Source organism: Salvelinus sp. IW2-2015, linkage group LG8 (genome assembly GCF_002910315.2).
Source record: "Salvelinus sp. IW2-2015 linkage group LG8, ASM291031v2, whole genome shotgun sequence".
Taxonomy (NCBI): domain Eukaryota; kingdom Metazoa; phylum Chordata; class Actinopteri; order Salmoniformes; family Salmonidae; genus Salvelinus; species Salvelinus sp. IW2-2015.
This window is the reverse complement of record NC_036848.1, coordinates 36,328,486-36,350,769: the sequence shown is the minus strand read 5'-3', so window position 1 is coordinate 36,350,769 and position 22,284 is coordinate 36,328,486. Positions and strand designations below refer to the sequence as shown.

General features: G+C 43.0%; 1 protein-coding gene across 2 annotated transcripts; it reads left to right on the top strand.

Moving 5' to 3' along the window:
• The first annotated feature begins 1,027 nt into the window (after positions 1-1,027).
• LOC111967828 (protein mono-ADP-ribosyltransferase PARP9) lies at positions 1,028-21,928 on the top strand. 2 transcript variants are annotated; one of them, XM_023993227.2, is made up of 8 exons: positions 1,028-1,184; positions 12,461-13,393; positions 13,572-13,793; positions 14,015-14,233; positions 14,493-14,604; positions 14,725-15,203; positions 15,308-15,467; positions 20,502-21,928. In XM_023993227.2, exons 2-8 carry the CDS (start codon positions 12,500-12,502, stop codon positions 20,780-20,782), a joined length of 2,367 nt encoding a protein of 788 aa, XP_023848995.1. In that variant the 5' UTR covers positions 1,028-1,184; positions 12,461-12,499; the 3' UTR covers positions 20,783-21,928. The 2 variants fall into 2 exon arrangements, with proteins under 2 accessions (XP_023848995.1, XP_023848998.1); XM_023993230.2 differs by having other exon boundaries at positions 1,029-1,184; positions 14,493-14,568.
• Positions 21,929-22,284: the final 356 nt, after the last annotated feature.

Sequence of the window (22,284 nt, the reverse complement as noted above, 5' to 3'; positions counted from 1 at the left end):
TCTCGCCCTCCTGGTTTTGACCCTTGCCTGTCCTGACTCGGAGCCCGCCTGCCTGACCACTCTGCCTGCCCCTGATTCTGCCTGCCGTCCTGTACCGTTGCTCCTACTCTGGATTTCCGACCTCTGCCTGACCTGACCCTGAACCTGCCTGCCGTCCTGTACCTTTGCCCCACCACTCTGGATTATCGACCCCTGCCTGCCTTGACCTGTCATTTGCCTGCCCCGGTTGCTGTAGTAAACATTGTTACTTCAACACAGTCTGCACTTGGGTCTTACCTGAAACGTTATAGGTGAATAGGAGAGGAACAGGACTGCCTTTTTTTTTACATCCTGGATGATCATCAAGACTCTTGGATGAATGTTCTATCGACAGATAGACAGATATCGACAGATGATTCTAAGGTATACCTTTTTAGAGTCGGAAATGTAAAACAGTTCGGGAGTCTTTCAAAACAGGGTTGAGTGAAGTTGCAAATATGTTGTATGAGAAAGTAATGAGCATGGGCATGGAGAGCCTCACGAGTTTGACGAAATGACCTTATATATTTTGGTATAATATGGCTATTTACTTACTTTTGTAGCTCTTTGAAGGAAGCACACTTTTTGCAAGTATATAGTTAAGTTATATATATATATTTTTTTTTCTTCAAAAAATGTGGGGCTCAAAACAGGTGGGGCTCTGAATGACGGATGACAGGTCGCCATTGCCAGTACCACATCCGTATGGTATATCTGTCCATAACGTGACTCCAAGAGACAGGTTGGAATGTCTGACTGGAATACGGGAATGTGTTTGAATTTGTTGTTAAAATGCGGACATGATTGCGAGACGCAGGACAAAGGGCCAAAATTCGTGACTGTCCCGCACAATACGGAACATGTGGTCACCCTAGACGGCCCAAAAAATCGACACTACCAAAGTTTAGCATGTCTTTGCAGGGGAACTCTTATTTTGAAGAAAACAAATCCGCGATCGTGTTGCCAGCATAATATCCTGCTGCTAAGAGAACGGTAGCCTAATTATGTTTCGCTTCCAAGAAGGGGGCGTGTTTAAATGTCATTTTACTGATCATTTCTTTCAGTTTTGAGCTTTGTCGACGACGACTCGATGCATTGAATTCCATATTTTTTAATATCCAGTCGACTCGTCAGTTGCCTTTACTATAAACATTAGCTGCCGTCAGGTGAGTAGACTACGCAGCTTCATTATTTCTTTGCAACTTTGCTGGTTGGTTCGATTGATGTAAAAGTACAGCAGATACGTTGTGACAATGTACGTTAGTTGGGAGGGATATTGTCGTCTGGAAACTGATTGTTAGATTAAGCTCGTTTTAAAGATAGCCCGTTTCTGTATTAGGCTAGTGAGTGTGTGTTTTGGATGCATGGATAGTAGGCTATTTGTTGTCCATTTATGGCGCACGTGCAGGATTTTTATTTTGACATGTAAGCAGAGAGGAAGTGTCTAACAAGACCGACATTTGGAAAGTGTTTAAAGTTGCTTCACATTGTGCGTTCGTAAATTCACTCTGGCTATCTACTCCGATGTCATGCGCTCACATCCGAGTGCTAGAGCGCAGAATAACTGAGGAATTTACGAACTGGCAACATCCGTTGAATATGACCATGTCAGTAAACGTAATTAAATTGCCTGCAGCACAGGACCAGTCACCAACGCTCTAGATAACATAAACAGCCTAACCGGCTTTGTTATAGGGCGAGAAGAATGGTCAGAGTGCGGTGTTCTCTCATTAGTGTCTGGTAGTAGTTCGTTTGGGTGCTGTTGATGTCAGAACGCTCGGATCAACACTACTCCTCGGCCAGAGCTTCCAGTGTGTGCCTTGAACGTTCGGAGAGCGTTATGTATTTACGAACGCTAAGAGCGAACTCAAACATTCCAGAGTGAATTTACGAACACACCCATAGAATTTCTCAGGATTTCACCCCTGTGAAGAAGCTAGGTGAATTGAAACAGAACTGTATTCCAAACCAATCTCCCCTCCCCCGTATCTTATTTCCTGTAACTTGGCAAAGACTCGCGCTTAAGTCTTTCTCTTTCGGTTTTGGTCCACCAGCTTCAAACGACTAAAACAAAATATCTTTGCTTATTGAAAATATTACACTGCGATTTAGATGATTCCCAGCAGCACCAGTTAGTGCTTGTTCTCTCTCAAACTGAAATTGAGCGAACAGTGTATAACTTTAGCAACCATGACAGAGCATTACACACACACCTGCGATTGAAACGCTTGAGTGCTCACATTCGATATAAAAAGTAAACTGGCACTGTGGTAAAGTTGGAACATCTTCTACGATGGTTTAACGGCGTTTGGCATCCAATAAATGTTGCATTACCGCCACCTACTAGACTGGCGTAAAACTCCCGTAAACTTTGCTCAAAAAAATTAAATACAATCAACAAATACCCTACCATCTAACCATACTCACTAAATTATTTATATATATTTTTTAACCCACCACCCTACTCCACATTTTAAATATATTGCCCTACCTCAGGCCAACAGCCTGAACGGATGGGACACTACCACTTAACACACCCTGTAACTTTTCAAATCAAAATGTATTTGTCACGTAGGACAAATACGACAGGTGTAGTAGACCTTACAGGGAAATACTTACTTACAAGCCCCTAACCAACAATGCTTTAAGAAGTTAAGAAAAAAATTGTGTTAAGTATTCTGATGTCAAGTCTCGCATCCAAATACCTCTGCAGCTGCCACCACAACCTACATTTTCTGCGACTTACGTTCCATCCCTGCAGTACATTTGATAACCATTGCTAAAAATACAATCTTACTGAAACATATCACTTGTTGGCCTATCCCGCTGTACTGGTACAGATCTACTACTCACACCACTCCTTTCAGGAGCCTACCAGACAAGCTAAACTACTTCTATGCTCGCGTCGAGGCAAGTAACACTGAAACATGCATGAAAGCACCAGCTGCTCCGGAAGACTGTGTGATCACGCTCTCCGCAGCCGATGTGAGTAAGACCTTTTAAGCAGGTCAACATTCACAAGGTCGCAGGGCCAGACGGATTACCAGGACGTCTACTTCGAGCATGTGCTGACCAACTGGCAAGTGTATTCACTGACATTTTCAACCTCTCCCTGTCCGAGTCTGTAATACCAACATGTATTATGCAGACCACCATAGTCCCTGTGCCCAAGAACACTAAGGTAACCTGCCTAAATGGCCACTGACCCGTAGCACTCACGTCTGTAGCCATGAAGTGCTTTGAAAGGCTGGTCATGGATCACATTAACACCATTATCCCAGAAACCCTAGACCCACTCCAATTTGCATACAGCTCAAACAGATCCACAGATGATGCAATCTCTATTGCACTCCACACTGCCCTTTCCCACCTGGGCAAAAGGAACACCTATGTACAGAATGCTATTCATTGACTACAGCTCAGCGTTCAACACCATATTGCCCTCAAAGCTCATCACTAAGCTAAGGATCCTGGGACTAAACACCTCCCTCTGCAACTGGATCCTGGACTTCCTGACGGGCCACCACCAGGTAGTAAGGGTAGGTAACAAAACATGTGCCATGCTGATCCTCATCACAGGGGCCTCTCAGGGGTGTGTGCTCAGTCCCCTCGTGTACTCCCTGTTCACTCATGACTGCACGGCCAAGCACGACTCCAACACCATTAAGTTTGCAGACGACACAACCGTGGTAGGCCTGATCACCGACAACGACGAGACAGCCTATAGGGAGGAGGTCAGAGACCTGGCCATGGGGTGCCAGGACAACAACCTTTCCCTCAACGTGATTAAGACAAAGGAGATGATTGTGGACTACAGGAAAAGGTGGGCCGAACATGCCCCTATTCTCATTGACTGGGCTGCAGTGGAGCAGGTTGAGAGCTTCAAGTTCCTTGGTGTCCAGATCACCAACAAACTAATATGGTCCAAGCACAACAAGACCGTCGTGAAGAGGGCACGACAAAACCTATTCCCCCTCAGGAGACTGAAAAGATTTGGCATGGGTCCTCAGATCCTCAACAAGTTTTTACAGCTGCACCATCGAGAGCATCCTGACTGGTTGCATCACTGCCTGGTATGACAACTACTCCGGCCTCTGACCGCAAGGCACTACAGAGGGTAGTGCGTATGGCCCAGTACATCACCAGGGCCAAACTTCCTGCCATCCAGGACCTCTATACCAGGCGTTTCAGAGGAAGGCCCTAAAAATTGTCAGACTCCAGCCACCCCAGTCATAGACTGTTTTCTCTGCTACCGCACGGCAAGCAATACTGGAGCACCAAGTCTAGGTCCAAGAGGCTTCTAAACAACTTCTACCCCCATGCCATAAGACTCCTGAACACCTAATCAAATGGCTACCCAGACTATTTGCATTGCCCTCTCCCCCTCTTTTACACCACTGCTATTCTCTGTCATCTATGCATAGTCACGTTAATGACTCTACCTTAATGTACATATTACCTCAACTAACCGGTGCCCCCGCACATTGACTCTGTAACGGTACCCCCCCTGTATATAGTCTCGCTATTGCTACTTTACTGCTGCTCTTTAATGACTTGATACTTTTATTTCTTATTCTTATCCATGTTTTTTTTAAACTGCATTGTTGGTTATGGGCTCGTAAGTAAGCATTTCACTGTGAGGTCACCTGTTGTATTCGGCGCATGTGACTAATAAAATTTGATTTGATCCCTCCCCCTTGACCCATCTTCCTTCATTGCCTCAGCATATGACAACTTCTGCACTACTCTAACCCTGGAAACCTCAACCTGCCTCTCTTCCACCGGTCATTTCTGATCCCCAGCCCCATGGGCATCCCTACAATTAACACATACCACTACTTTCCCCAATGCTACACATTCCTTTGTCTCATCGCCTTCTGCACACTTCTCACACCTAAGAACCTCCCTCCTACACACTGCTGCCACATGCCCATAAGCTTAACACTTGTAACAATGTAATGTATTTGGCACAAAAGCTCGTACAGGATAATTTATATCCAAACATCACTTTGTCAAGCAAAGACTCATCAAAACTCAAAAGAACAGACAACGACTCTCTGTTTCACCACTCACGCCACCCTGTCTGCGTCGCACCAAACGACGAGCATCACAAACACCGGTAATTAGTGATGCACTGATATGACATTGTTGGCCGATACCGATATCCGATATTTTCCTTGCCAAAAAAAAACGATGCCGATATTTAACATTTTAGCGACCCTTTTAAGCATTCTGGTACAGTTACATAGTTAACACACACATGGATGCTGCGGTCTAAGGCACTGCATCTCAGTGCAAGAGGCGTCACTACAGTCCCTGGTTCGAATCCAGGCTGTATCACATCCGGCCGTGACTGGGAGTCCCATAGGGCGGCGCACAATTGGCCCAGCGTCGTCAGGGCCATCATTGTAAATAAGAATTTGTTCTTAAGACTTGCCTAGTTAAATAAAGGTTACACACACACCACACTTACCAAAATTTTATTTTGTAGGCATTTACTGATGTCCCCATTACCAGTAACACATAATCAAAACCTACTTCTTTCACTGACTCGCTGTGCTGTTTCGTTGTTCATTTGTTAAGTCATTTCATTCTCAACCAGGATTTCTATGGAATGCCGTTTGGGTCTTTGCGTGTCAAAAAAGATACATGTCAAATAACACAACATCTGTTTCAGTAGCTATAGTTCTGCCCACAAATTTTCTATAGGATTGAGGTCAGGGCTTTGCCTCTCCAATACCTTGACTTTGTTGTCCTTAAGCCATTTTACAACAACTTTGGAAGTATGCTTGGGGTCATTGTCCATTTGGAAGACCCATTTGCGACCAAGCTTTAACTTCCTGACTGATGTCTTGAGATGTTGCTTCAATATATCCACATAATTCCCTGCCTCATGATGCCATCTATTTCGTGAATGGAACCAGTCCCCCCTGCAGCAAAGCACCCCCACAACATGATGCTGCCACCCCCGTGCTTCACATTTGGGATGGTGTTCGTCGGCTTGCAATCCTCCCCCTTTTTCCTCCAAACATAACGGTGGTCATTATGGCCAAACAGTTCTATTTTTGTTTCATCAGACCAGAGGACATTTCTCCAAAAAGTACGATATTTGTCCCCATGTGCAGTTGCAATCCGTAGTCTGGCTTTTTATGACGGTTTTAGAGCAGTGGCTTCTTCCTTGCTGAGCGGCCTTTCAGGTTATGTCGATATAGGACTCGTTTTACTGTGGATATAGATACTTTTGTACCTGTTTCCTCCACCGTCTTCACAAGGTCCTTTGCTGTTGTTCTGAGATTGGTGCGAAAATTGCAAATCAAAGTACATTCATCTCTAGGAGACCGAACGCGTCTCCTTCCTGAGCGGTATGACGGCTGCATGGTCCCATGGTGTTTATACTTGCATACTATTGTTTGAACAGATGAACATGGTACCTTCATGCGTTTGGAAATTGCTCCCAAGGATGAACCAGACTTGTGGAGGTCTTTTGATTTCCCCATGATGTCAAGCAAAGAGGCACTGAGTTTGAAGGTAGGCCTTGAAATACATCCACAGGTACCTCCAATTGACTCAAATTATGTCAATTAGCCTATCAGAAGCTTCTAAAGCCATGACATCATTTTCTGGAATTTTCCAAGCTGTTTAAAGGCACAGTCAACTTAGTGTATGTAAACTTCTGACCCACTGGAATTGTGATACAGTAAAATAATCTGTCTGTAAACAATTGAGCATGACACAAGTCATTTTTCCAACAAAGCAGATGTCCTAACCGACTTGCCAAAACTATAGTTTGTTAACAAGACATTTGTGGAGTGGTTGAAAAACGAGTTTTAATGAGTCCAACTTAAGTGTATGTAAATTTCCGACTTCAACTGTACGTATGTTTTTATATAGGTATGCACTGTAGCTTTGACATCAGTTATTAACGTCGGCATTAAACTAGACGTTGGGCTTATAACAATGTTGTCATTTTTGTTATATCGTCCGATTCCGATATGTTCACCAATATATCGTGCATCCCTACCGGTAATCTTCCCCTTCAGTTGGTCAACTTTCACATTTACTACTACCCCAATAATTACTCCTTTCAGTGGCACCCTTTTCTTGAGAGCAAAACAATTCCCATCTCTTGCCACCATTCGTTTATGGTGGAGCGCCTGCTCCTTCTGATCAGCATAAACAAACTATCACAAACCACTTCTGGTTACCTTGACCGATTCCACAGCACTCAACTCTGTTTTCATCCACCATGAAACCACAAAATGGATCAGCCAAAAAATAAGGGTCCACTTTTTAAAAAGAAATGTCCTTCCTTCACTTCACTCCAAACTTGTCTTTATCCTGACTCTCGGTGCAAGCCTTGGGTTCCGAGACTTCACCACACCTACCACCTCCGATACTTCACCCTCATTCACTTCCATTTCTCCTCCTCTCTTCGATCTGGCGTACAGCTCAGTCTGCTTACACTTTCTACCATTCTTCAACAAACCATCTCCCTTTCGCTTCCTCTTTTCGATGTACAATGTAGCGAAATACTCCACAAAAAGTCTAGTTCAACCCACTCTGCTTCAAAAGTTGGGACAGTCCGTAGCTAATGGATGCAACTGGAGACATTATACCCCTCGAAGCAATTCTCCGTAGAGCTCCAAGACAGGATTGTGTCGAGGCACAGACCTGGGGAAGGGTAACAAAACATTTCTTCAGTATTGAAGGTCCCCAAGAACACAGTGGCCTCCATCATTCTTAAATGGAAGAAGTTTGGAACACCAAGACACTTCCTAGTGCTGGCCGCCCGGTCTAAACTGAGCAATCGGGGGAGAAGGGCCTTGGTCAGGGAGGTGACAAAGAACCCGATGGTCACTGACAGGGCTCCAGAGTTCCTCTGTGCAGATAGAACAATCATCTCTGCAGCACTCCACCAATCAGGCCTTTATGGTAGAATGGCCAGACGGAAACCACGCCTCAGTAAAATGCACATCACAGCCCGCTTGGAGTTTGCCAAAAGGCACCTAAAGACTCTCAGACCATGAGGAAACAGTATTATCTGGTCTGATGAAATGCCAAGTATCACATCTGGAGGAAACCTGGCACCATCCTTACGGTGAAGTATGGTGGTGGCAGCATCATGCTGTGGGTATGTTTTCTTTTCAGCGGCAGGGACTGGGAGACTAGTCAGGATCAAGAGAAAGATGAATGGAGCGAAGTACAGTGAGATCCTTGATGAAAACCTGCTCCAGAGCACTCAGGACCTCAAACTGGGGCAAAGGTTCACCTTCCAACAGGACAATGACCCTAAGCACACAGTCAAGACAACACAGAAGTGGCTTCAGGACAAGTCTCTGAATGTCCTTGAGTGGCCCAGCCAGAGCCCAGACTTGAACCCGATCTAACATCTCTAGATAGACCTGCAAATAGCTGTGCAGCGACACACCCCATCCAACCTGACAGAGCTTGTGAGGATCTGTAGAGAAGAATGGGAGAAACTCCCATTAAACTCATTATGGGGGTTGTGTGTAGATTGGGGGATGTTTTATTCTTTTAATCCATTTTAGAATACGGCTGTAACATAAAAATGCGAAAATAGTCAAGTGGTCTAAATACTTTATTTCCGAATGATGTCTTGAGTAAATAAGTGAAACTAACTCCAGTAGGCAAATTTCTTATCTTTTTATTTTTTTTAAATTTACCTCCTTTTCGCGGTATCCAATTGCTAGTAATTACTATCTTGTCTCATCGCTACAACTCCCATACGGGCTCGGGAGAGACGAAGGTCGAAAGCCATGCGTCCTCTGAAACACAACCCAACTAAGCCGCACTGCTTCTTAACACAGCGCGCCTCCAACCCGGAAGCCAGCCGCACCAATGTGTCGGAAGAAACACTGTGCACTTGGCTCCCTTGGTTAGCGCGCACTGCGCCCGGCCCGCCACAGGAGTCGCTGGTGCGCGATGAGACAAGGATATCCCTACCGGCCAAACCCTCCCTAACCCGGACGACGCTAGGCCAATTGTGCGTCGCCCCACGGCGACAGAGCCTGTGCGCAAACCCAGAGTCTCTGGTGGCGCAGCTAGCGCTGCGATGCAGTGCCCTAGACCACTGCGCCACCCGGGAGGCCCCAGTAGGCTAATTTGAGTGTGAACTGTGTTATTGGAATTACACACACAGTTCAAACCACCATTCTGTTGGAGCCTACAAAGTTCCAGGTATAGGCTAGCGAATTTGATTTTAAAATATAATGGGGCCTATTTGTATAATTAGTAGGCTGACTCTTTCTCTCACTGTTGCTTCATTCCTTACTCGCTTTCAACATAAATGAAATGGGTTTAGTGTAGAGGTCGACCGATTTAATCGGAATGGCCAATTTTAATTAGGGATTTTTCAAGTTTTCATAACAATTATTATTTATTTTTTTACACCTTTATTTAACTATGCAAGTCAGTTAAGAACACATTCTTATTTTCAATGATGGCCTAGGAACGGTGGGTTAACTGCCTCGTTCAGGGGCAGAATGACAGATTTCTACCTTGTCAGCTCAGGGATTCAATCTTGCAACCTTACGGTTAACTAGTCCAACGCTCTAACCACCTGCCTCATGAGGAGCCTGCCTGTTACGCGAATGCAGTAAGAAGCCAAGGTAAGTTGCTAGCTAGCATTAAACTTATCGTATAAAAAACAATCAATCGATCATAATCACTAGTTATAACTACACATGGTTGATGATATTACTAGTTTATCTAGCATGTCCTGCATTGCATATAATCGATGCGGTGCGCATTCGCGAAAAAGGACTGTCGTTGCTCCAACGTGTACCTAACCATAAACATGAATGCCTTTCTTAAAATCAATACACAGAAGTATATATTTTTAAACCTGCATATTTAGCGAAAAGAAATCCAGGTTAGCAGGCAATATTAACCAGGTGAAATTGTGTCACTTCTCTTGCGTTCATTGCACGCAGAGTCAGGGTATATGCAACAGTTTGGGCCGCCTGGTTCATTGCAAAATAATTAACCAGAATTTTACCTAATTATGACATAACATTGAGGGTTGTGCAATGTAACAGCAATATTTAGACTTAGGGATGCCATCCGTTAGATAAAATACGGAACGGTTCCGTATTTCACTGAAAGAATAAACGTTTTTCGAAATGATAGTTTCCGGATACGACCATATTAATGACCTAAGGCTCGTATTTCTGTGTTATTATGTTATAATTAAGTCTATGATTTGATAGATCAGTCTGAGCGATGGTAGGCACCAGCAGGCTCGTAAGCATTCATTCAAACAGCACTTTCGTGCGTTTGCCAGCAGCTCTTGGCAATGCTTCAAGCCTTGTGCTGTTTATGACTTCAAGCCTATCAACTCCCGAGATTAGGCTGGTGTAACCGATGTGAAATGGCTAGCTAGTTAGCGGGGTGAGCGCTAATAGCGTTTCAAACGTCACTCGCTCTGAGACTTGGAGTAGTTGTTCCCCTTGCTCTGCATGGGTAACGCTGCTTCGAGGGTGGCTGTTGTCAATGTGTTCCTGGTTCGAGCCCAGGTAGCGGCGAGGAGAGGGATGTAAGCTATACTGTTARACTGGCAATACTAAAGTGCCTATAAGAACATCCAATAGTCAAAGGTATATGAAATACAAATCGTATAGAGAGAAATAGTCCTATAATTCCTATAATAACTACAACCTAAAACTTCTTACCTGGGAATATTGAAGACTCATGTTAAAAGGAACCACCAGCTTTCATATGTACTGAGCAAGGAACTTAAACGTTAGCTTTCTTACATGGCACATATTGCACTTTTACTTTCTTCTCCAACAGTTTGTTTTTGCATTATTTAAAACAAATTGAACATGTTTCCTTATTTATTTGAGGCTAAATTGATTTTATTGATGTATTATAGTAAGTGTTCATTCAGTATTGTTGTAATTGTCAGTACAAATAAATTTACAAATATATATATATTTTTTTAAATCGGCCTATTTAATCGGTATCAGATTTTTTTGGTCCTCCAATAATCGGTATCGGCGTTGAAAAATCATAATCGGCCGACCTCTAGTTTAGTTGTCTATCTTCGTCTTTCTAATGACATCCTTGAATAATAGGACTAGAATTAGACGCAGAAGGCGACGCTTTAATGGTTATGGGTCTGACGGTTATGGGTCTGACGCTTTAATGGTTATAGCCTACCGCCATCGCGCGTTAGCTCTTCTTTCAAACTACCCGTGAGTTCTATTGGCTGCTGTATTTAACATTCAGCAAAAATAGTCTATTGGTATAAGAAATGCAAAAAAAAAAATTGTCTAGCTTTTCCTGCATAGGTCTCCAAGAGTTAAGGAGTGTTATTTTGTTGTTGAGGCCAGCAGAGCACAGGTTGCATTTTACGCAAGAGACTGAGGCTTTAAGTTAGAAGCTTAGTAAGTATAACCCATCATTAATTTGCTAAATATATGGCTAATACTACATTGAATGTATTACCTGAAAGAGGTAGGCTAGGATATGGATATGTCTAAAACATGATCTACTTTTGATGCAATTTGAATGGAGTTGATAGAAAGAGTGCTCGCGCGCACTGATTTTAAAGCAACGATATTCAAGCGATAGGCTGTTTTAAAACTCTGCAACTGCAATAAATAAATATAAATCTTTACAATTAAAAAAACAAGTGACCCCCTCTGAAAGCCAGATGGAGATGGGTAAATTAGATGCGCATTCAGTCTTTATATTACTGTAGCATAGGCAATGCTGCAGCAAATGTAGGTCTACCTGTCACAAAAAAAAAAGTTACCATGTCCCCACCTTAAGCGTTGATTTAATCATGCAGAGGCAGTAGAGAGAAGCCATATTTAGACATCGCATATCATTTAACAGTTCCATTTCATGCCATGCTGTTCATATAAATGTATCCGTTTCTTTATCTCGGTAATCGGGTTCCCGCCATTCAACCCTAATTTACACCCTGCGATATTTGTGCCTTAATCGAATGTAATATCAAATTCAATATTGCGCTTGTGAGTGATATTATTGACTATTGTGTATTTTTTATTTACTTATTTAACCAGATCAGTCAAGTAAGTTTACTTTCAGTTTTGATTATAGCCTAGTCCTCAAGGTCACAGTGTTGTTCCAGCAAAACAGCTTGATCAGATGTCCCAGCCTATAGAGTTCCTCTGATGTGAATGAAGTATTGTTTTCATTATTTGAAATTAATAGGTGATACAATCATATTTAGTTATTAGAACAACATGCACCTTGATAGTTTGTTGGTAATATAAGATAGGCCATGTGAATGAAAAAATCTAATCGGAGTTACATAATGTAGCCTATTACAACAACAAAAAAACGTGTATATATAATAAAAGGTTGTGCCATGTTCATAAGAAGCTCATTTGACTTGTGTAATGTATGCCTTAATTGCATATGACATCTTACACTCAAATGTTTTCCTCAGTCCTCAGAACAACATTGGATACCCTGTATTGTGTGAGCCATGGCCAAGTCAGACAATTTGCCTCTGGAGGAGGAGATGGTGAGCATCCTGGGCCAATGTGGACCAGCTCTGACTTACGCCCTGCAAAGCAAGTTTGGATGCACTGCCGTGCTCCATGGTGTGGATGCTGCCAGTGCAGGTGCAGGACAGTCCACGAAGCCTGAGATGAGGTTTTCTACCCTGCTGTCCAAGGGCCTCAGGGTGTCTGTATGGAGGGACGACCTTACCACTCACCATGGCGTAGATGCTGTGGTCAACGCGGCCAATGAGCACCTCAGTCATGGGGCAGGTCTCGCTAAGGCGCTTTGCGATGCCGGTGGCCCAGATATCCAGCGAGAGAGTGAGCGGTACATAAAGGACTTCGGAAAGTTGGTAACGGGAAATGCCATCGTTGCCCCACCTGGATACCTTCCATACAAGAAGATCATTCATGCCGTTGGTCCAAACCTACCATACAACCCCCAAAAATATGATGTTGATAAAGCCACACCAAAACTTGAAAAGGCTGTTAGAAACATTCTAGAGGAGATGAAGAAACATCATCTGAATTCTGTTGCCATTCCTGCCATAAGTTCTGGCTTGTTCAACTTTCCCTTGCCACTCTGTGCAGACGTCATTGTTAAAACCCTGAAACAGTACCATGATCACAATTACTCCGGAGCTCCTTTAGAGGTTCGCCTGGTCAATCACGATGACCTATCGGTCGGGGAGATGAAGAGAGCATGCTGTGAAATACTGGGGTCAACGGTTTCACACAGTCAACCAGCGGCAGCTCGGGGGCAGCCACCTAAAGCTTCATATAGTAAAGCTGTGAGTCACGGAAATGGCTCAACTTTGATGAAAGTCAACAATGTCACTCTGAACCTCACAAAAGGATACATTGAGAAACAGAAGGTACAAATAAAAGAAAATGGAGCATAAAAAGGATAAATAATCAGAATTGAATGGTAGTTATGACTGATGGAGGAATGTGTATGAATATTTGGCTCTGGTTCAGCATTTGGAACATATTTCCAAATATATGAAAGCTTAACTGAACTGATATTATGTCTTGCTCGTCTTTTATTGACAGACAGACGGCATTGTGAACACAATTTCTTCCGACCTTGATTTGTCATCCGGGGCAATATCCAAAGCAATTCTGGAAAAGGCTGGAAAAGGCATACAGGTGGAGATATCGAAATGCTACAGCTACAACAAATACAGTGACGTTATTGAGACCAGAGGACACAATTTATCATGCAGTTACGTGTACCACACGATATGTCCTTGCAGAAGTCAAGCATCTGTAAAGGTAAATGCAAATAAGGCTTTAAGCTATTCAACTACACTAAGATGTACTGTTGAGATCAAACACAAAATAGTTATCCTACCTTGTTCCTAGCAATATGTTAAGGGTAGTATATCAAAGATCTAACTATATTTTACTATGTCTCTAGTCCAGAAGAATAACATATAGATTTAAAAAGTCATTTACAAATTTTACAAAAGCTTTCTGTATTCTTGTCATGACAGGTTCTTGGTGACGTCATCTCAAAGTGTCTGAGCTTGGCCCAAAAAAAACGGCTGTCATCAATCTCCTTCCCAGCCATTGGTACTGGTATGTTGGGCTTCAACAAGCAAGAGGTTGCCCAGATTATGATGGACACAGCAGTGGAATTTTCCAAGCAAAACAATGGCACGAACATGGAAATCTATTATGTTATATATCCAGAGGACACTGAGACATATAGGGTAAAAGTATCATTATTATTACGATCAAAGTATTATCAGTCATTTTCATACTAATCCTTCGTGGCCTGGTAATAGTCCCACAGCTCTTTGACGATTTCACCCTTTTGAAATTAAATTACTTAGCCGTTTTTGAACTGAAGAGTTGCGAATATGATACATTTCTAAACCAAAAGACTTCAGTTCTTTGCTGTCTTCTTATGACACCAGAGTTGATATAGCCTAGTTACCAGTGAGCACATATTTCTGCTCTTTTCCACAGGCTTTTGAAGACAAACTGAAATCTCTTCAAGGCGCAACACAATATTCTAGCTCCTTCAACAGTCCCTCCGCTCAAGGTGAGATCCCAGTCAAAAGAAGTAGAAGTGGAAGTGGTATGTTATTATCATTTGTTTGTTAACAGAACTCTTGATACAACATATTTATTACAACGGTTTTTGCACTATGCATGCAGTATTTTGGATTAAATTATTATTTTGTTTCTCGTCTGCAAGTATTTGAGCCCACAACTGGCTATTTCGACTCCAGAGATCCAAGGGAAAGGTCACAACCATATATTGAGCTCAGCGGTGCCTTTGATGAGACATTGAGAGAGGCCAGATCCTGGTATTGTTCTGTTTTCTACCCTGTCTCCAAGAATGTCTTCACCATTCGCAACAATTTCATCCAGCACTTTGGTCAACATGAGTTTGGAAAGCTGCTGACCTTTCAGACCAAGTTCAAAGTTTCCATTGAGGTGTTCTTCAAAGATGGTTGTGCCGGCGTGAACATCCAGGGGGCTTCTAGAGATGTCACAGCTGCTGTATTAGAGGTGGAAGCCATGTGCTGCAAAGTCCAAGAGGATTTTGCAAAAGAAGAGGAGTGTGACATGGGCCTGAGAACTTCCACCAGTTCCCCAAGGAAGCTTGTTGACGAGAGCAGTTCTGACTATAGACAAAGAAAGCGGAATTTTTCCGGGCTTAAAATTGTCAGGGTGAGTGTCTGCACAAGAAACAACAGATTTAACAATAAAGGTGCAATCTGTGATATTAACTGCTTGATAACCAATAAAATATGGTTATGGCAAATATGTTACAGGTTGAGAAGGTGGAGAACAGTGCCCTGAAGCAGGTCTTCGAGCTTAAAAAGCAGCAGTTGGACGTGTCTACCTCTCAGCGAATGTACCAGCGCCTGCCAGCGCAATACTGTCATCTGCTCAACAGAGTAGGCTTCCAGAGGGAGTTTGCACCACCTGACAGTAAGAGAGAAGCCACCTACTCATGGGTTGCACGTTGCGTCACAGTATTGCAACTGCCCAACTGCATATTCTGCTTAATGCATTCTCAATTGGAGCTGATGAACTTTGCCCACTAAAGGCAACATTGCTGTCTAAAGTAAATTTGACGACATCATAATGATGGCAAAGTTGTTTCCGACTAATAATTTGCCTACTTTAGCAATGTCATCGTATTACCTGGCCGCTATAGTGTAATTTAGACCAAACAGTCACTAGCCCCCGTTCAGAATGACTGGTCACGACTCGACTTTTGGGCACAACTATGGCTGAGGCGTCTGTAGAACTTTGATAACAATGGCATGACGCAACCGATTGACGGAGGTGTAACCCTTGAATAAAAACAAATTACATTCTATTCATTCTAATGACATTCTTTGTGTTCTATTTTTATGGAACCAGCACTGTGTTTGGAGAATAGCTCTGGAATAATTGTTGTGAAGCAATTCATTTAATGTATTACTGCAATATGTAACCTTTTGGGTGACCCAACTAGGGTTGCAAAGGGTCGGAAACTTTTACGGAAACTTTTCATGGGAACTTAAGCCTGGGATTTTGGGGAATTTTGCTTACCCTGTGCATGCACAGTGCATTCTTCCATCACATGTACAGCTGAGTCTCAAGATCTTGCACACTAATGAGATGCTATTGAGCCCACACTTCTACACTGTCTGAGCCAAGGACTACATGCTTTCTGGTAAGTCTTGATTACAATACTGGTTGGGGTGAATATATTTTTTATGACATATATGATTTTTTTGTTAACTAGTAAATAGTAGCCAACAGCAAAGTGTGTTTAAATCATTTCTAACTTAACAATTTCTGCTAGTTAGTTTTTGCTACCATGTGGGTTTTAGCTTACTTGAGCCTGCTGAGGAGTGTTAATTCACCTGTTTCCATACATGCTTCATTTTAAAACATTTATCTTACAAAGGAGGAGTTTAATCTAACTGCTTAACAATTTATCTGTACATGGAATTGTATTTGTTTTTTTTGTTTTTTTTACTCACCCCCCCTCCCTTATCTCTACCTCCCGTATCTCTACAGGTAAATTGCACGGGCACCATCTGATGTGTGGAGACATTTCACTGCAGCAAATGTAGAAGGAGAAGCTGTGTACATTTTCAAATACTGTGTCAAATCATATGTGAAGAATGCAACAAAGATGCAGAATCATCTGGCCAAGTGCATAAAGTTCCCTCAGTGCTCACAGCAAGCAACCTCTGACAAAAGTCCCTATACTTCTATTCGAGGTGAAAATGATGAATCAGACACCTTATCGATAGCAACAGCTCATGGTCCTCCTGGAATCAGAAGTATTTTTGACTCAATGGAGGAACGTAGTCAAAGAAATGTTGATGAATGTCTTGCTCGAGCTGTGTGCAACTGGTTCACCTCTGATGCTCACAGGCAATGTATATTGGAAGAGATTTCTGAGTGTTCTTCGCCCAGCATACACCCCTCCAACCAGACATGCTTAATCTACTAATTTACTGGATGCAGAGTTCAAGTGAAGGTCAAGCAAATCATAGAGAAAGCAGACTGTATTGCAATCATCTCTAATGGGTGGTTGAATGTTTGTGGGCAAGGAATAATTAACATCATCTCTACCCCTAAACCAGTATTCTACAAGAGCACAGACACAAGGGACAACAGACACACCGGTCTCTACATTGCAGATGAGCTGAAGACAGTCATCAATGACCTTGGACCTCAGAAGGTATTTGAACTGGTGACAGACAATGCTGTGAACATGAAGGCTGCTTGGTCTAAAGTGGAGGTGTCCTACCCTCACATCACACCCATTGGCTGTGCTGCTCATGCATTGAATCTGCTCCTCAAGGACATCATGGCACTGAAAACAATGGATACACTCTACAAGAGAGCCAAGGAAATGGTTAGGTATGTGAAGGGTCATCAAGTTATAGCAGCAATCTCCCTCACCAAGCAAAGTGAGAAGAATAAGAGCACCACGTTGATGCTGCCTGGCAACACACGTTGGGGTGGTGTTGTCGTCATGTTTGACAGTTTCCTTGAGGGGAAGGAGTCTCTCCAAGAAATGGCCATATCACAGTCTGCCGATGTGGACAGCCCCATCAAGAGGATCCTCCTGGATGATGTATTTTGGGAGAGGGTGGTAAGCAGCCTGAAACTCCTGAAACCTATAGCAGTAGCCATTGCACGGCTTGAGGGAGACAATGCCATCCTGTCTGATGTTCAGGCTCTGCTTGCAGATGTAAGAGAAATCTGTACTGCCCTGCCCACTTCACTGTTGCGCCAAGCAGAGGAAACTGCAGTTCTGAAATACATTAAAAAAGCGTGAAGACTTCTGCCTGAAGCCCATACACGCCGCAGCGTACATGTTGGACCCCAGGTATGCTGGCAAGAGCATCCTGTCTGGTGCAGAGATCAACAAGGCCTATGGTGTCATCACTACCGTGTCTCGCCACCTTAGCCTGGATTAGGGCAAGGTTCTTGGCAGTCTGGTGAAGTACACTTCCAAGCACGGACTTGGGGATGGAGATGCAATATGGTAGTCGTGCAAACGGATCTCATCAGCCACCTGGTGGAAGGGACTTTGTGGATCTGAGGCTCTTTCCCCTATTGCCTCCATCCTCCAAATCCCACCAACATCAGCTGCCTCAGAGCGCAACTGGTTCTTGTTTTGGAACACACACCAAAGCACGCAACAGGTTGACCAATACAGGGGTTGAGCCTGACAACGAGCCATCCTCAACAAGGTTGGAAAGTGACAGTGAAGATGCGGCCTCAGAATCTGATGTTCAAGAGGTGGACATTGAGGAGTTCCAAGGAGAAGACATGGAAGCCTGAGAGGAAGACAACCAAAGCTTTAGTTTCTAGACTATCATTTTACAGATGTATGTTGAAAACATTTTTGGGAGATGTGATTGAGCATTGGGGATCATTCAATATTTCTTTCTTTTGTTCAGTGAAATCATCCCATGTGAAGAGTAAACTCATTTAATTAAAGTTCAATTTGTAACTCAATTGTTTTTAGTTTTTTTTTTTATTGGAAGGATTTAATCATTTGCAATTATGTCTACTTATGATAAGGTACAAGGTTTATGTTTCTGTCTCCATATGGTAAATAAATTCAATAAAAAAAGAAGCGGAAATTTTCCAGGACACTGTCTTTCAAAGATAATTCGTAAAAGTCTAAATAACTTCACAGATCTTCATTGTAAAGGGTTTAAACACTGTTTCCCATGCTTGTTCAATGAACCATAAACAATTAATGAACATGCACCTGTGGAACGGTTGTTAAGACACTAACAGCTTATAGACGGTGGGCAATTATGGGCACAGTTCTGAAAACCTAGGACACTAAAGAGGCCTTTATACTGACTGAAAAACACCAAAAGAAAGATGCCCAGGGTCCCTGCTCATCTGTGTGAACGTGACTTAGGCATGCTGCAAGGAGGCATGAGGACTGCAGATGTGGCCAGGGCAATAAATTGCAATGTCCGTACTGTGTGACGCCTAAGACTGCGCTACAGGGAGACAGGACGGACAGCTGATCGTCCTCGCAGTGGCAGACCACGTGTAACAAAACCTGCACATGATCGGTACATCCGAACATCACACCTGCAGGACAGGTACAGGACAACTGCCCGAGTTACACCAGGAACGCACTATCCCTCCATCAGTGCTCAGATTGTCCGCAATAGGCTGAGAGAGGCTGGACTGAGGACTTGTAGGCCTGTTTGTAAGGCAGGTCCTCACCAGACATCACCGGCAACAACGTCGCCTATGGGCACAAACCCACCGTCGCTGGACCAGACAGGACTGGCAAAAAGTGCTCTTCTCTGACGAGTCGCGGTTTTGTCTTACCAGGGGTGATGGTCGGATTCGCGTTTATCGTTGAAGGAATGAGGCCTGTACTCTGAAGCGGGATCGATTTGGAGGTGGAGTGTCCGTCATGGTCTGGGGCGGTGTGTCACAGCATCATCGGACTGAGCTTGTTGTCATTGCAGGCAATCTCAACGCCGTACGTTACAGGGAAGACATCTTCCTCCCTCGTGGTACCCTTCCTGCAGGCTCATCCTGACATGACCCTCCAGCATGACAATGCCACCAGCCATGCTGCTCGTTCTGTGCGTGATTTCCTGCAAGACAGGAATGTCAGTGTTCTGCCATGGCCAGCGAAGAGCCCGGATCTCAATCCCATTGAGCACGTCTGGGACTTGTTAGATCGGAGGGTGAGGGCTAGGTCCATTCCCCCCAGAAATGTCCGGGAACTTGCAGTTGCCTTGGTGGAAGAGTGGGGTAACATCTCACAGCAAGAACTGGCAAAACTGGTGCAGTCCATGAGGAGGAGATGCACCGCAGTACTTAATGCAGCTGGTGGCCACACCAGATACTGACTTACTTTTGATTTTGACCCCCCTTTGTTCAGGGACACATTATTCAATTTCTGTCAGTCACATGTCTGTGGAACTTGTTCAGTTTGTCTCAGTTGTTGAATCTTATGTTCATACAAATATTTACACATGTTAAGTTTGCTGAAGACAAACGCAGTTGACAGTGCGAGGACGTTTATTTTTTGCTAAGTTTATATCCAATGCAAAAACATCTACATTTAACATGTTAATTCCCACAAAGTTTCCACCTCTGAATATTCCCCAAAATGTACAACCCTAGACCCAACCAAATTCACATAAAAATGTGTGTTATAGATCTGTCACTCATTGAAAGCAAGTCTAAGAAGTGGTAGATCTGTTCTATTTCTGTGCTTCCTGTTCTTAAGTTTAGGTTTTGTATACCAGCTTCGAACAGCTGAAACTGCAACATTTTTGGTTGTGGAAAATATATTTCAGTGGTTTAGATGTTACAATGATTCTCTACACTATACTTGCTTGTTTTGTCACAAACTGAAATTAGGCTAACTATTCAAATTTTAGCAACCAGGAAATGGAGGAGCGATTTCTGGATAGTGCATCTTTAATTTCATTATTGATGTGTTACTTTCATCCGTAGAGCTAATCTACGGAGAGGGGATCTACTTCAGTGGCAGCGTGGATGGGGCAAGGAAGCAGTGGAAAGGCTTGGCAGACGAGGCATACCTGTACTTCGTTGAGGCGCAAGTGCTGACAGGGAAGTCCACACATGGCTCACCAAATCTTATTGTGCCACCGGTGATCCCCAGTGGAGACCCCATCACTCTTTATGACAGCGTGAATGGGGGTGTGGACACCTGTGTCATCTTCAATGGTCACCAGGCCCTACCTGAATATCTGATAATCTGCAAAAAAGAATGAAGTTGATAATGGGTGAAAAATTGTCATATGAAGTAATTTTGTTTTAAAATAACCATATGTATCTTTATTTTGTGCTTTACTGTAGAATATGCAGGAAAACTGGATTTAGATCCACTTTATTATCCCATCGGGGAACTTAATTTGGTCATGTGCTGAAGCCTGTACATGAAAACCGAGAAACTACACAATATAATTCATTCAAAGTGATATAGCTACACATTTAAAGTGAAAGTGCAATATGCTGAATACTCGAGGGACCAACAGACTATTATACAGCCTAATGACTGTTGGAGTAAAAGAGTCCCCATATCTATCTGTTTTGATCTTCTTTATGAAGAAGTCTCTTTCCCCTTGTCCGGCTGCTGCTGCGACTGAGTTTGGAGTGAAGGGGATGTGTACTGTCCTGTAAAATGCTTTCAAGTTTTAGTTTTGTGTATAGGTTGGTGACTGATTCTTGATCTATACCAATTATCCTTCCCGCCGTCTTAATCAAGCGCTGAAGCTTGACTTGGTCTTGCACTCGCTTGTTTCCAAACACGCATGTCAGACCAATGGACGGCACGCGCTGCAGGACAGATTTATTGAGGCTTGGTCTGGGTGGAGGGAAATTCAATTCAGACATGTTTGCATCACATTTATATTGTTTTTTTTTTGTCATGGTTTTGTTTCAATTTCTGCTTCAGTATCAAAGCACTATGGTTTCAGTTTATAACCAACAAAATGAATGCAATTGTTGAATAAATGTTATCATTTCAGCAATGGGTTATAAATGTTATGTAATTTTTATTGATAATACTGACAATCCTTTGCTTGTTTTGTAATGAGTTCGTATTGTGATAGCATTATGTAAAAGTATAGCAACATGCTTTGGTAGACAGTAATTTGCTTTTATTACACTGGATGATACTGTTACATAAAAAACAGAACTCTACACTAGCCATCAATGATCAAGGCAATAAACTATTTTATTAGATGTATGTAAAAAGGTTATGGTTCACAATATTCTGGCAATGAGCAACTTGGAAGGACTACAGAGTAGGATTTTGCCATATTGCGTTAAACAATTAAATATACTGTAACTGCTTACATACTGATACTGTACTTCCACCTAGTACATAAATAATTAAAATATGATTTGAGGTTTAACCAGACTCCCTTTGCTTTCACTTGTTATGGAATGTACACTGAACAAAAATATAGACGCAATATGCAACAATTTCAAAGATCTTACTGAGTTACAGATCATTTAAGGAAATCAGTAAATTGAAACGCATTCATTAGGCCCTAATCTATGGATTTCACATGACTGGGAATACATATGCATCTGTTGGTCACAGACACCTTAAAAAAGGCGTGGATTGGCAAACCAGTCAGTATCTGGTGTGACCACCATTTGCCTCATGCCACGCAACATCTGCTTCTCGTAGAGTTGATCAGGCTGTTGCTTGTGGAATGTTGTCCACTCTTCAATGGCTGTGCGAAGTTGCCGGATATTGGCGGGA